General features: G+C 43.4%; 1 protein-coding gene across 2 annotated transcripts in view; it reads left to right on the top strand.

Moving 5' to 3' along the window:
- The first annotated feature begins 1,045 nt into the window (after positions 1 to 1,045).
- Positions 1,046 to 13,866, top strand: part of GPM6A (glycoprotein M6A) — a 241,131-nt gene continuing 228,310 nt past the window's right edge. The window contains exon 1 of one of the 2 annotated variants that reach the window (XM_020803288.3): positions 1,046 to 1,184. In XM_020803288.3, coding sequence (XP_020658947.1) covers positions 1,181 to 1,184 — 4 coding nt within the window. In that variant the 5' untranslated portion in view covers positions 1,046 to 1,180. The remainder of the gene's footprint in view (positions 1,185 to 13,866) is intronic. The other variant, XM_073001440.2, reaches the window with a different exon arrangement.

The raw sequence follows: 13,866 nt of genomic DNA, 5'->3' as shown, positions 1-13,866 counted from the left end.
CCAACTTGCAAAGACGAAGAGGGCAACGCAGAGCTAGGAAGCCTTTTTAAGGCTTCTGCTCTTGCCCGCAAGCCTGAAGCCTCGCAATGTCTTGTTTCCTCCAGCCTGGTGGGCAAAACAGCCCGCTTTGGTAGCTGCGCGGAGAGGCCGTTGTTGTAAGCTGTCTTGGGTCCTTTTCAAGGAGAAAGGCGGGGTAAAAATATTTTAAATAAATAAACAAACAAACAAACAAACAAACAACAAAAATATAGTTTCCATCTTCTCTTTATTTTCTCCTGGTCAGACAGTGTCCTTCCCTGACTTGTCTTTCAGCATTTCTAATCCAGGCTTAAATTTCCCTTTGATTTCTTGGATCTTCTGAAAGCAATTAACTCCCTCAAGTAAACCACAGTCTTGAGGTTACATGAGCTCAGCGGAACTGTAAAGGACAGAGCATTTTTGAAATATCTAATTTATAAAATCACCATAAGTCAGCAGCAACTTGGGGGTTCTTAAGAACAATAAAAAAGGTACATGCAGAAGCCTGGGTTCTGAATACGTATATTCATTATCTGTTCTCAACAGGAAGAAATACCAATTGGCTACTTTGCTTTCAAAATAAAAGTGTTATACTTGGCTTTCAAAAACCTGATTGTCATTCTTAAAATCTGACCCTCAGAGGTATAGTAAACCGGCCGCTTATGGTTCTGTCATCTCGAGGAAGAAAAGCACCCGAAGGACCAAAGTGGCGTTGTCGTTCATAGATTGCCAGACTAGAACTCAGGACACTTGGGTACCGATCTCCCCTCAGCCAGGGAAACTCAGGGAGGGTTGGTACCACTTTTTAAATACCTCGCCGACCTTGAAGTCCCTTAGGGTCGCCCTAAATCGGATGCAACCTGAGGACCCATAACAAAACAAAGGAACCGCGTAGACCCCTCAGCTGCCTGGGGTTGAACTTCGGTCGTCGAGAAACTGTCGCTCAGGAAGCCCTGAGTGGGGGATGAGGCAAAGGGGCTGGAGGAGGGTTTCTGGACCCGCCTCTGTTTTTCCTGACGCGAGGGCCGGGGAGGCGCGGGGGTGAAGCCGAGGGAGGCGTCGTTTTCTCGGGGAGGGCGTCGGACGGTCAGTGGGGGACTGTGGCCGGCACTCCAGAGAGCAATCTCTCGGCTCGAGGGACGCCAGGGAGAAGCGGCGCGACATGGGTGAGTTGGTCGGAGGCGAGGAAAGGGAGCCTCGCATGGAGAGGCGCCGGCCCGCTTGAGCCTGCTGGGGCTTCGCGGCGCTCCGCTCGCTTCCATGGAAACTTTGCACGGAGTTGGCGTCTCCGGGAGAAGTTCCCGCTCGCTGGCGGGAAGGTGGGTGGGTCGAGGGCTGCTTTTCGCCTCGCTCCTGGTTGTGAGGTGGGCGCTGCTCGGGAGCTGCGGGCAACGGCAACCCCTCCCTTGGTGTCTTGGACCAGGCTCGGAAAGCCGCGTGAGGGCGGGATGGGGTTTCATCTCTCCCGGCTCTGGAGGGACGCGCGTTGGCCAACGGACTCGTTCCTGAGGGGGAGTGAGGCGGAGGGGGGCGGCGGAATGGATGGATTCACACATGGGACTGCGCGGGACTGTTTTTCGAAAGCGCTCCGGAGTCGTCACGGGGCTGGTTAAGGCTGCGATTTAGGGCGACCCGCCAGGAAATGGAGGTCCGGCTCGCTGCGCGTCGAAGTACAGTAAATGAAGAAAGCCTTGGGGGCAGTGTGGCTCCTTCGGCTCCGGGCGACACCTGCGCAAATGCTGCTTCCCGCACCAGTGTGAAGGCGGCAGGAACCTTGTCTCCTGTGGCACCCGTCTCTCTCTCTCTCTCTCTCTCTCTCTCTCTCTCTCTCTCTGTGTGTGTGTGTGTGTGTGTGTTGGAGAGAGAGAGAGAGTTACCTCAAAGAGTGTTCTGGCAAGCTTGGACTGAGGCTGCGTCCCCTGTTGTCGGATTTGGACCCCTTCCACGGTTTGCACAGGAAACTCAATCTGTACATTGTATTCCGTTACAATTGGTGGAATTCCTCTGAATGCCTTTTGGGTTGGATCCTGTCGTTATTGGTTGTTAAAGTTTAATCTTTAACCTAAGCGTCTAAACTACAAACAAAATAGTATGTACAAGTGGTGCCTCACTAGACGATGATAATCCGTTCCACTGAAATCGCTGTTTAGCAAAATCGTTGTCTAGCGAAAAGCATTTCCCCATTGGAATGCATTGGAACCTGTTTAATGCGTTCCAATGGGGAAGAATCCTTGTTGTCTAGCGAAGATCGGCCATAGGAAAGCAGCTTTGTGAACCGTCGATCAGCTGTTTAAATCGCTGTCTTGCGAAGCTTAGGTCCCAAAAACACATGTTTTGCGAGTGCGGAAGAAGCTGCCAGAATCGTTGTCTAGCGAAAATTGATTTGCGAAGCAGGGACCAAACATTGTCCAGCAAAATTCCCCCATAGGAATCACTGTTTTGCGGATTGCTATAGCGATTGCAAAAAGTCAATGTCTAGCGAAAAAACTGTCATGCGGGGTAACTGTCTAGCGAGGCACCGCTGTACTGTACTGTCCATGTTCAGGTTTTCCTTGCTGGTGTTTTGCCAAATTCTCCAGGAGTAAAAGCACTTTATGGATTAGTGATGGGGTGAGTGGTGGTGGTGATGATGACGATTTTGGCAGATGACTAATATTTGCCTTGCCAATATTCTGGGATAGGGTTGGAAATTGGGGTTTTGTTTTGTTTTGTTTTTGTGGAGGGAGGCTTCACGTTTCCATCACCAAACCTGCACAGTATTTCAGCAAAGGAAGATTTACTAATGAGTGCATCATTGTGCTGGGAAGAAGTGAACCAGTTGAATGATTCCAATGTGGGATAGAAATAAGTGGGACCAAATGTTGTTTGGATTTCAGTACCTTTTTTTTTTTTTTTTTTTACTGTGCTGATGCAATGTTGGAAAGAAGTGGTCAAGGGAAGGCAAATGGGCTGCACTTGATCCACCATGATCTTTTGCTCTAATTCATAGCACTATGGATATTCAAATCTATTATACCTAATTACATCAATACTTCTCTCATAAACACCATAACTTACTTTTCATCCTGTCTTGCTAATTCAGAAATCCTGGCCAGAATCATGCTGGTATTTGCATAAGGTTTGCATAACTTTCCATAGCTAACTGGAACTAATTGGTGAGGTGCTTGGGTGCATCTTGGTTGCGTATCTTATCACTTCCTGATTCTACAACTGAGTTACACAAGAGCAACTTGTTAATTAGCCACAGTTGACCTTGGCAAGTTACATAGGCCTTATACAAATACCAGCAAGATTTTATCAGTAATCCCTCCTCCTTCCATTAGTCCATAGCGTGGGTCTTATACTGAGAATGATAAAGCACTACATAATACCATGGACATTGGAGGCAGCTTCGCTTATTAATGCCATGTAAGCATTCTGGCTATGGAGCAAGAGGTTTGGGAGGTAGGAACTTATTGTTAAGATTTTATCATGGACTTTTAGATTCATTGATGATACTTCTGCTCCCAGAGTATGATTTTTCTTTATTTATGATGTAAACCAAATTCTTCTAATGTATGTGTGTTTATGTGATCCGCTGTTATGTATTAGGAGACCTGCTTCGCCAATGAAACTCATTAGGGGGCTGGCAATAATGAAACACTCCTTAAATATCTCACCTTGAAAACCCTGTTAGGGTCACTATAAGTTGGATGGGACTGACAGCGTGTGCCAAATATAACATGTGTATTAATATAAATTTAGACAGATTTCAATGATGTACTTCCACTGGAACTCATTTCTTTTTCTAAAACTAGTGATTCCCCACTTTTTGCAGCCCTTATCCATGGCAAGCAGACTTATGCAAGTCTGCTTGCCATGGAAGCCTACAGCAGGAGAGAGAGGGATGGTTACAGATCTGCTGGCATTCAGTACTGAAGTACAGTAGAATGGCAATATCTGCAGGGGATCAGTTCCAAGCCCTCCTCCAGATGCTAAAAAAGTGGAAATATTGAACACTATACATTGCATAGTCTTTCGGGCCACCTAGCATGCAGTTCTGGTAAATACATCCTGTTTTTTAATATAGTGTTTTCAGGCAGTGGATAAGTGAATCGGCAGATAGTGATCCTGTGGATGGGGGGAGGGTTTCCTACTGTACACTGTTGGGTCTTGTCCATAATTTTTAGTGTCATGCCTCTGATGAGGTATGGTTTAGTTTGTGAAAGCTTATGCTACAGGAAATACATTAATTATATATTTGTCTTTGACTTCAGAAGTGCCAGTGGTTTCAATAGAAAAATATGCATGTTATGGTCTTGAAAGAATACAGGATGTGTAAAGATGGCCAGGGATTATGGGATTTGTAGTCTAAGGACATACTGGCTGAAATCTTGTGGCTTAGTGTAGTATGTTGCAACTAGAGGAAGGCAATTGAATCAGTTGGTCATCTGCTCTGTAAATTCCATTGATGCATTGGGCCTAATTCAGCTGCAGTTTACTATGCTAAGCAACAGAATTTCAGACAATATGTTGTTGGATTTATGTCCCTTAATCTCTAGCTAAGCAACAGGATTTCAGCCATAGAGACCTAAGATTAGAGCTTCTGATTAGATGAAACATGTCTCCCACCCACCTACAAACTTTGAAAATATGCTTAGAGGAAATGTGTGCCCCCCCACCTGAAAAATATGCTTGCATGACTCTAATACTCACATGACTGTTGGGATTCCTTGCTAAATATTTGAATTAGTAACACCAGCTTTGACGCAGATAGTTTTCTTTCCGAATGATTTTTCTTGGTTTTGTTTCCCCCTGCTAATAAACATCCCATCTCTGGATGCAAAGCAACAGTTCATTGCTTCCAAAGAATGGCTTTAGTCTGAATTTAACTTCAAAAATGCAACAAGTACTGCTAGAGGAGAAAATCAGATTATTCTTTTTTCATGCAACAGTGCACTTAAGCTGCGGAATCTAGAGTGTTATTTACACAGAAGACTGAAAGAAGGGCAAAAAAGTCAACTGCAGTTTATTCAGTTGTAATTCTTTCCTGTTTTTATTCCTCTGGGTTTCTGTACTGAATGCTTAGAAGTATGTCACAAAGTTTGGTAAAATTTATATTTTTTTTCTTGTGGCTCATATGTTGCTAGGGCAATATTTTGTTTTTGTTGTTGCTGACATCTAGTAGAAAAAAAACTTTTCTTCGATAAAACCTATTTTGCCTGAATCCTGAATGCAGATTTTAAGCAACTGTCACATAAAGAGAAAAGAACTATTATAAATGCCAGTGCAAAGAAATAAAAGAGAACAAAAAAGAGAGGAAGAACAAGAGATCTCTTTCAGAAGATCCAAGAAATTAAAGGGAAATGTAAGCCTAGATTAGGAATGCTGAAAGACAAATCAGAGAAGCGCATCATCTGACCAGGATAAAATAAAGAGAAGGTGGAAACTGTATTTGTTGTTGTTGTTGTGTGCTGTCAAGTCACTTCTGACTTATGGCAACCCTATGAATGAGTCCTGCTCTGCTCTTGCAAACTCAAACCTGTGGCTTCCTTTAGGGAGTCAATCCAACTCATATTTGGTCTTCCTCTTTTCCTGCTGCCTTCCACCTTTCCCAGCAATATCCAGATAATCCTACCTTCTCAGGATGTGCCCAAAGTAGGACAGCCTCGGTTTGGTCCCATCTGCCTCCATAGATAGTTGAGGCTTGACTTGATCAGTGATTCACTTCTAATCTTTCTGGCAGTCCAGGGTATTCACAGAGCTCTCTTCCAGCACCAAATTAAAAAAAAACTTTTTTTCCCTGTCAACTTTCTTTAATTGTCCAGTTTTTACACCCAATACATGGTGATTAGAAAGACAAGAGTGTTGATGACTATGGTCTTTGTTTCTAGTGACCCATCCTTACTCCAAATCTTTTCTAATTTTTTTACTGCTGCCCTTCCTAGTCTCAGTCTTCTTCTGATTCCTTGGAGGCAGTCTCCTGTTGGATTGGTGATTGTACCAAAGTATACAAAATATTTCACTATTTCAGTTTCTTCATTGTCAAATGCTAAACTTGTGTAGTTCTTCTGTAGTCATGATTTTTGTCTTTTTAACATTCAACTACAGTCCTTGCTTTGACACTTTCTTCTTCTGCTTTCCCTGTCATTTCAAATCATTGTTGCTTTGTGCTAGTAAGATGCTGTCATCTGCATATCTTAAATTATTAATGTTTCTTCCACCAATTTTCACTCCTCTTTCATCTGAATCTAGTCTGACTTCTCATATGTTCTGCATACAGACTGAGCAGATAGGGAGATGAAAGGCATCTTTGACTGACACCTATAGAAAACCATTATGTCTCTCCATAGTCTGTCCTGATGGTAGCTTCTTGTCCACAATACAAGTTGCACATCAGAACAATATAGTGCTGAGAAAATAGTATACTGAAGAGATAAAAGGATGACAGATGCTTTTGAAGAGGAATAACTGCAGTTTGGAAAAGGGAAGAAAAAGCTGCTCTGAAAGCACCGGGAAGAAATTAATCACTGGGATAGCTGGGATACTGATAGAACTATTTCAAGCCACAGATACTGAATCTGTTAAAAGCCAAATGAGAATATGCCAACAAACACTCTGGATGTGATTTCCGCCTACTTCTCATACAAGTAGTTAAAAGAACAGATGGGGTTACCAGAGGCATCACCTCTGTGCATGCAAAGTGTGGTACGAAGTGTGCACTTGCCTTCATACTTGGAGTTACAGAAGGAGTCTCAGAGAGTAATGCATAAACTGGTAACTTGGGCCTTGGGCTGCTTGTGGAGGGATGTGTTTTCATGGGAGGGAGAGTAACCTGGCAAGTCCTGAAGCAGCCATCAGAATTGTTCAGGACAGGAGAAGATATGGTAGGAGTAAGCAGCCTCAACACTGTAAAAAAGGGAAGGACAAGAGGGCAGTGGCTGCCCCTAAACTTAAATTGTTTGGCTTACCCTGGTGATAGGACTCCTAGGCTGAAAGTGCTGCTGCTAAACTCTAGGTTAGTTAATGGGAAAACAACAGTCATCAAGGGCCTCATCCCGGATGAGCATGCTGACCTTGCCTACATTACAGAAACTTGGTTGGATGAAGCTGGGGGTGTCAGTCTCTGTCACCTTTGTCCACCACTGTCCAGCGGGGTCCCCAATGCTCTTTTCTCTCTTAAGTTATTTAACATTTACATGAAACCACTGGGAGAGATTATCCAGCATTTTTAAATTCAGTTTCACCAGAATGCGGATGACACCCACCCTAGTTACTTCCTGGGTGGATTACTGTAATGTACTCTATGTGGGGCTGCCAATGGACATTCCAGTAGGTCCAAAATGCAGCAGCCAAATTGCTGACTGGGGCTGGTCACAGGGATCACATAACCCCCCCCCCCCCCATTACTGCAGCTCCACTGGCTGCCAATCGGTTGGTTCCAGGCACAATTCAAAGTGCTGGTTTTAACCTATAAAGCCCAAAACAGCTTGGGCCCAAGCTGCCTCAGAGACCATGTCTCCCGTTATGAAACTTCTCAGGGGAGAAGATCATCAGGGGAGGCCTTTCTCTCAGTCCCACCACCTTCACAGGTGTGTCTGATGGAGGCACAGGAGAGGGCCTTCTCTATTGCTGCTCCAAGACTTTGGAACTCCCTCCCACAGGAGGCCAGACTGGCCCTGTCTTTGTTGTCCTTCTGCAAGCAAGTGAAGACCTTTCTCTTCAGGCAAGCTTCCCCCAGTGACTGCCTGCCTGAGCATGATCTTTTTAGATGAATTTTTATACAACACTGTTTTGACTGTGTTTTTAGTATTGCTTGTGTTTCCTATTTCTAGACTTAGTGTTTTTGGCTTTACATATTATCGTTTAATGACGTATGTCACCTTTGTATAGTTATTTTTGTTCTTAAATCTTGTCTTTAATTGCTGTAAGCCACCTTTGGTCCTTTTCTATTGGGAAAGGGGGTATGAGTGAATGAATGAATGAATGATTTCAATTCTAATATTAGGTTATTTGTAAGCTCTAGGTTGATCCTGAAAGATGCTTCAAAGTACAGTGGTGCCTCGCACAACAAGCGCTCCGTAGAGCGATGAATTCACTCTATGGGGATGTTTTTTCGATCGCTAATGCGATCGCAGAGCAACGGCCCCAATGGGCGAAAATCGCAGAGTGAAGGGCGGTAAGCGGTTCGCTTACCGACCTTCGCTTTGCGACCCGCTGATCAGCTGTTCCGCGGCTTCAAAATCGCCACTGGAAGCCCCAAAATGGCCGGGCGCAGCGTTTTCGTGCCCTCGTTAAGCGAGGGGAGGGCGCGAAAATGGCTGCCGGCCATAGAGGAACATTGCTGTACGGTGAGTAAATCTAAGTTTAATGCATTCCAATGGCTTTTTTCTTTCCGTACAGCGATGTTTCACACAGCGAGGGTTAATCCGGAACAGAGGCACCACTGTATCTCTTTTATCTTTTCATTCTTTTATCTTTTATCTTTTCATTGGACCTTCTGAGTTATGTTCTTCTAACTACTGTATCTGTTATATGTTACAGATGCACTTGTAGTTAGGTCTCTAAATAAAATATACTTATTATAAAAAGGCTAGAATTGGTGGTTGAAAATTATGTGTTTTGTTCATATCAAGTGGCTGAAACAATCTTATTTTATGAGAGTGAAGTGAAATGTACAATCTTTAATGGGAAGACTTGCTGCATAATGGCTAAAAGCCTGAGTAAGAAATTAGTGTATCCTGAATTTAGATCTTGTCCCTGCCATGAACTTAGCAGGTGGTCTTAAGAAATTTGACCTTCTTTAGCCTCTGACCCTTATTGATAATGTAGTGATAATACCAGTCTAGCTGGTAACTAGTCTCGTGATGATTTATAACCTAGAGCAGGGGTCTCAAACTCAGTTTACCTGGGGGCTGCTGGAGGCAGAATCTGGGTGAGGCTGGGCCGCATCAGATTTTCCGCCAAGCAGAGCAAAAGCTCAAAGAGTTTCCTTAGCCCAGCTGGGGCTCCGAGGAGGCGTCAGCGTCAGCGGGGGCAGAGGAGGAGGAGGGGCGTGCGAGCCCCCTCCAGCTCCTTCTTCACTACTACCACCAGCAGCAGGACGAAGAAGTGGAGAAGAGAGGGAGCACCGGTGACTGCCTAGCCAGGGAGAGGAGGGCACGACATAAAATAAAAACAAACCCTCACAGAATTTGCCTTGCCAAAGCAGAGAAGCCCCCACCGGTACCCGAGAAATTAAACAGAATGGGCCACCCCCCCACACACACACACGGAGATCCAGCAACCTTCCTCTGAGGGCCCCCCTCAAAAAAAGGCGCATTCAGCAACAGCAGCTCCCCCCACCACAACAGAGGAGCAAACTTTGCATGGCGAGCCCAGGCAGCCTCCAGAGCTGAGGCAGCTGAAGCAGAATGAAGAGGAGGAGGAGGAGGAGAAAGCACCGCTGGGTGCTGAGATGGCCGCTGGCTGGGCTAGTGCTGCCAAGAGAGAGAGCCAGAGAGCCGCTTCCCTGGAAGAAGTGGCGGCGGCAGCTGCTGTTGGTGGCTTGGAGGCACTCTTTGAGGACAGGCTGGGAGCGAGCTCCACTCTCAGGCATCACTCAGCGCTGGCTCGGCTGCTCAGGGAAAAGGGCTGGCAGCACACCTAGTTTGCCGACTCTCCCCCAAGACAGCGCCTCTTGCACCCTCCATCCAGAACTGCAGCCTGCCAGCCGGCAGACAGGTGGGCTGGCTGGCAGGCTGCAATTCTGGATGTAGGGTGCAAGAGGCACTGTCTTGGGGGAGAGCCAGTGAGGGAGGCAAGGCTTTTTTTTTTTGACTCTTGACAGCAGAAGATGCGTGGGTGCTTCAGGGGGGTCAGGCAAGGCAGAGGCCACAAACTATAGTCCAGTGGGCCACAAATGGCCCCCGGGCCACATGTTTGAGACTCCTGACCTAGAGTATCAGTACAAAGGAGTTGATACATCATGCCCACTAAGATTATTGCAAACTACTGAAAATTCTTAAAGCACTAAATAAATGCTGAGGCCTGTATCCAATATTGCAGTAGCACAAAAACTCCTTCAAAAACTGGATGGGATCATTTCTCAGTTCTCCAGGACAGGATCTGGTGGCTATATGGAAGGATTGCTTCTGTTCTGTTCCTGCTGCTGAAAGTAGTTTTGTCAGCAGAATCAACCTGTCAGATACTCTAAGTGTTTAGTTGTTTTTTTGTTACTGGGAGACCTACATAACAACAAGTTGCAACACGTTAAACAGTTGTGTTTCAACTGTGCATTGTATTTGCACAATAAAATGTTACCTCCATTTTAAAATAGAAACTTTTATCTTCAACGCCTAATTTTTATTGCAACAATAGCTGTGGCTTTCTCTCTAGCAGGTGTAATGCACATCATTTTTTCACAAATAAGAAATTGGCAGGCCTATCTTTATAACTCAGAAAGATCTCCGCTGGATATTAAAATATGCTACCTCCAGTCTACGAGTTATGCATGATTGCAGTGATTCTTATGCATCACTTGATGTTTAAATGTTCTGGGAAGAAAATTAACACAATGATTGTCACTGTTTCTTTATACTATTGGGCAGAAGTGGTATGAAATTTTCATACATAGCCAATAATAATAACTATAATATATGTTATTTTCTTGGTTGGAAATGCATCTAGGGCTCAAGGATATAGAAAATGTAAAATGTTCTGTTAGAGATAAAATATGGCACTCTGTGATTAACTTATAAAACTCCACATTTTCTTGTAGGGCAACTCCCAGAAGCCCTTGCCAGCACAGGTAGTGGTGAAGGCTTCTGGAAGTTGCAATCCTAGAATGTCTGGTGACATCATTCTTTGTTGCAAAGCTTTTTATACCTTGCCGGTGTACCAGGACAAAAATGGGGTTTACCTAACTGTGTGTCTACTGTGAATTTTTTTTACCTTTGAAGAAAGTGTTGATCATGAAAAGCATTTTCATTAAAATGCCATTACCTTCTTTAGTGGAGACTCATCCTTTCTAATTTTTAAACTACTGTACTGTACTTTCTTAGAATGCAATCCTAACTTCCCAAGATGGCTGAGGGTCAGCTGAGTTAACACTAGCCCATTTTAATGTCCTGAATCCAAACCTCAACCTAGGGAGGTTTGAAATTACCTGGGACTACCCTGGAGATAGCCTGCCTTTGTGCTGGCACTGTGGTTGGGTCCCTCAGCTTGAAGAGGTCTGCATCTAGTACGACTCATCTCCTCCTTTGCTGTGGCCATTCTTCAATCTTTTTAGCTCTTCTGCTGACACATTTTAACCAACACAATAGTAATGTTAGCAGATTGCTTTGTCAACAGATCTTTAAGATGAGCCAGTAGAAAGGGTTTCTATTTCTGCTGGAATAAGGAAAGACTTGCCAGAAAAAGGCTTCTGGATGTTCTATGTCCAGTACATCTAGTCTACCTTTGGTGGCATTGTTACTAAAGAAACATAAAAGTGCTCTGCTGCTTTTTCTCTTTTCTCTTACCATGGCAGAAAACAAGGAGTTCCTTGTAACCAACCAATTTGTTTGCTAGAACTTCAAGTGTGATTTAAAAATAAATATTATTAAAATCATAAGTACCCCATAATTTTGGGTGAGGTGTGCCTGTGATTGGCCTGTGAGTTGTTGCCAACAAACTATAGTAGTACCTTACTTGTCACTTACTAGTGCAGTTTGAAAACTCTTCAAAATTATAATGAGGGCCGTAAAAGCAACTTCAGTATTCTATCTTGGCTTGAGTGTAGAAGACCTCCATGTCTAAAATGAGTTTAATTTTCTTTTATACTGTTGGTTAATACAAAACTCATTAAGGTATGCAAATGACTTATCTAGTTTATTTCACATATTCAGTTTCTAAAGGATAACAGCTTTTCCAAGACTCTGCATAATTATAATGTTACATGACAATCTATAGTTTGAAAATTGGTAATTGAAGGGCTGTTTTGAATACCACAGTAAGTTTTGCTTTCAGAATGCTTCTGCAAACACCTTAACTGTTTATTCCCCGTCTGGACTTCCAAGTGAAAATGAAGGTGCCTCAATGCATTCTTCAGGTAACTGTGATGTATATTTGCAGCACTGAAATTCTAATCTACAAAATCTAATTTTAAAATATAGAGAGCATGGAATACTTTAGGAAAACAAGACAAAAGAAAAAAAACAAACTGTATTTTTACTACCTGTGTTGGCACTGCACTTGTATGTATATTCCACAGAATGCATTTTGTTTCTTTTTCTTTCACTTTGGCCTTTCTCCTTCATAGTTAATTTTATCTTTGGGTGTTACTTATACATAGCAATGATCACTGAGAACCAGTCCTGAAAATTTCTGCCATAACATGCACAATATGCCCTTCAACCTTTGGCTTCCTTCCACTTTTGAAAAGCTTTTGTGAAAGTGAAAGTTTCCGTTAAGTTCAAAACAGTTCTCAAAAATAAAGAAGTTGAAAAACAGCAGTTAATTAATTTATATAATATAATGAAGGGATCTTGCCATACAGAAAACTAGTTTTAATCTCTAAAAATATTTTCTGCTCACTGAATGTATTTGAGTATTACCTGTCTGAGTAGGGACGTGGTGGCGCTGCGGGCTAAACCGCAGAAGCCTTTGCGTGCTGCAGGGTCAGAAGACCAGCAGTCGTAAGTTCGAATCCATGCGATGGAGTGAGCTCCGGTCGCTTTGTCCCAGCTCCTCGCCCGCCTAGCAGTTCGAAAGCATGTAAATGCGAGTAGATAAATAGGTACCATCTCAGTGGGAAGGTAAACAGCGTTCCGTATCTAAGTCGCACTGGCCATGTGACCACGGAAGATTATCTTCGGACAAAACACTGGCTCCACGGCTTTGAAACGGGGATGAGCACCACCCCCTAGAGTTGAACACGACTGGCTAAAAAATGTCAAGGGGAACCTTTACCTTTACTTTACCTGTCTGAAGCTGTCACATTCATGAAGTGATATGGAATGTAGAACACGGAAACTAGCTACCGTTTTCTTTTACTAGATTGTGGGAGGAAATATCTGAAAATAAACCAAAATGAAAATGTAGCTTGGCTGTGGAATTGTCTAATTCTAAGTGCATGGCATTTTGTTGCATGATTATGTTATTGAAACAAATGTATACCTTTGATTAAAAGCTGTTAGAAAACATACCAACTTCAGAGCAGAGAGCAATATTCTCTCTTGCTCTACGGTCAAAATAATCTCAAAATCATTTAACTTTTCTGTTGCTTTATTTATTTATTTACTATTATGGGGATTTCAGTTTGTTACTGTCTCTTCACAATACTTTTTTTTTTTTTTTTGCTTTTGTGCTTTCAGCAACTCCTTAGCGTGGGGCAAAAAGGTGAACTAAAATCCCTTAAATCAATTGGTCTCCATCCCCAAAACCTGGTTCAGAAGATTTCTCTAAATTTACATGGGGGGTGCAGAGCGGAGGGAATGACTCCCTCTGAGTGGCAGTGGTAGAAGCTGAATAATCCCATTGGTTCACACCTAGAAACAGAATACATTAGTGGGTTATATGTAATATATTTTGTATGCTTAAACTGGTAATTACATTAGCCTAAAGCATTTTCTGTGAAGACTTACAACACCTTCTAGAACTGACACCAAAGAAAGTTGTTCTTCTCATTATAGAGGATTGGAATGCTAAAGTAGGGAGAGATAAAAGGAACAACAGGTAAGTTTGGCCTTGGAGTTCACAATGAAGCAGGGCAAAGGCTAATAGAGTTTTGTCAAGAGAACAAGCTGGTCATCACAAACACTCTTTTCCAACGGCAAGTCTACACATGGACATCAGCAGATGGGCAATACCGAAATCAGATTGACCTGGATCTGACTGTGGCTCTGA

The sequence above is a fragment of the Pogona vitticeps genome, chromosome 5 (genome assembly GCF_051106095.1).
Source record: "Pogona vitticeps strain Pit_001003342236 chromosome 5, PviZW2.1, whole genome shotgun sequence".
Classification (NCBI taxonomy): Eukaryota; Metazoa; Chordata; class Lepidosauria; order Squamata; family Agamidae; genus Pogona; species Pogona vitticeps.
Note: the sequence above shows the minus strand (reverse complement) of the source record. Positions and strands in the feature narration are given on the sequence as shown.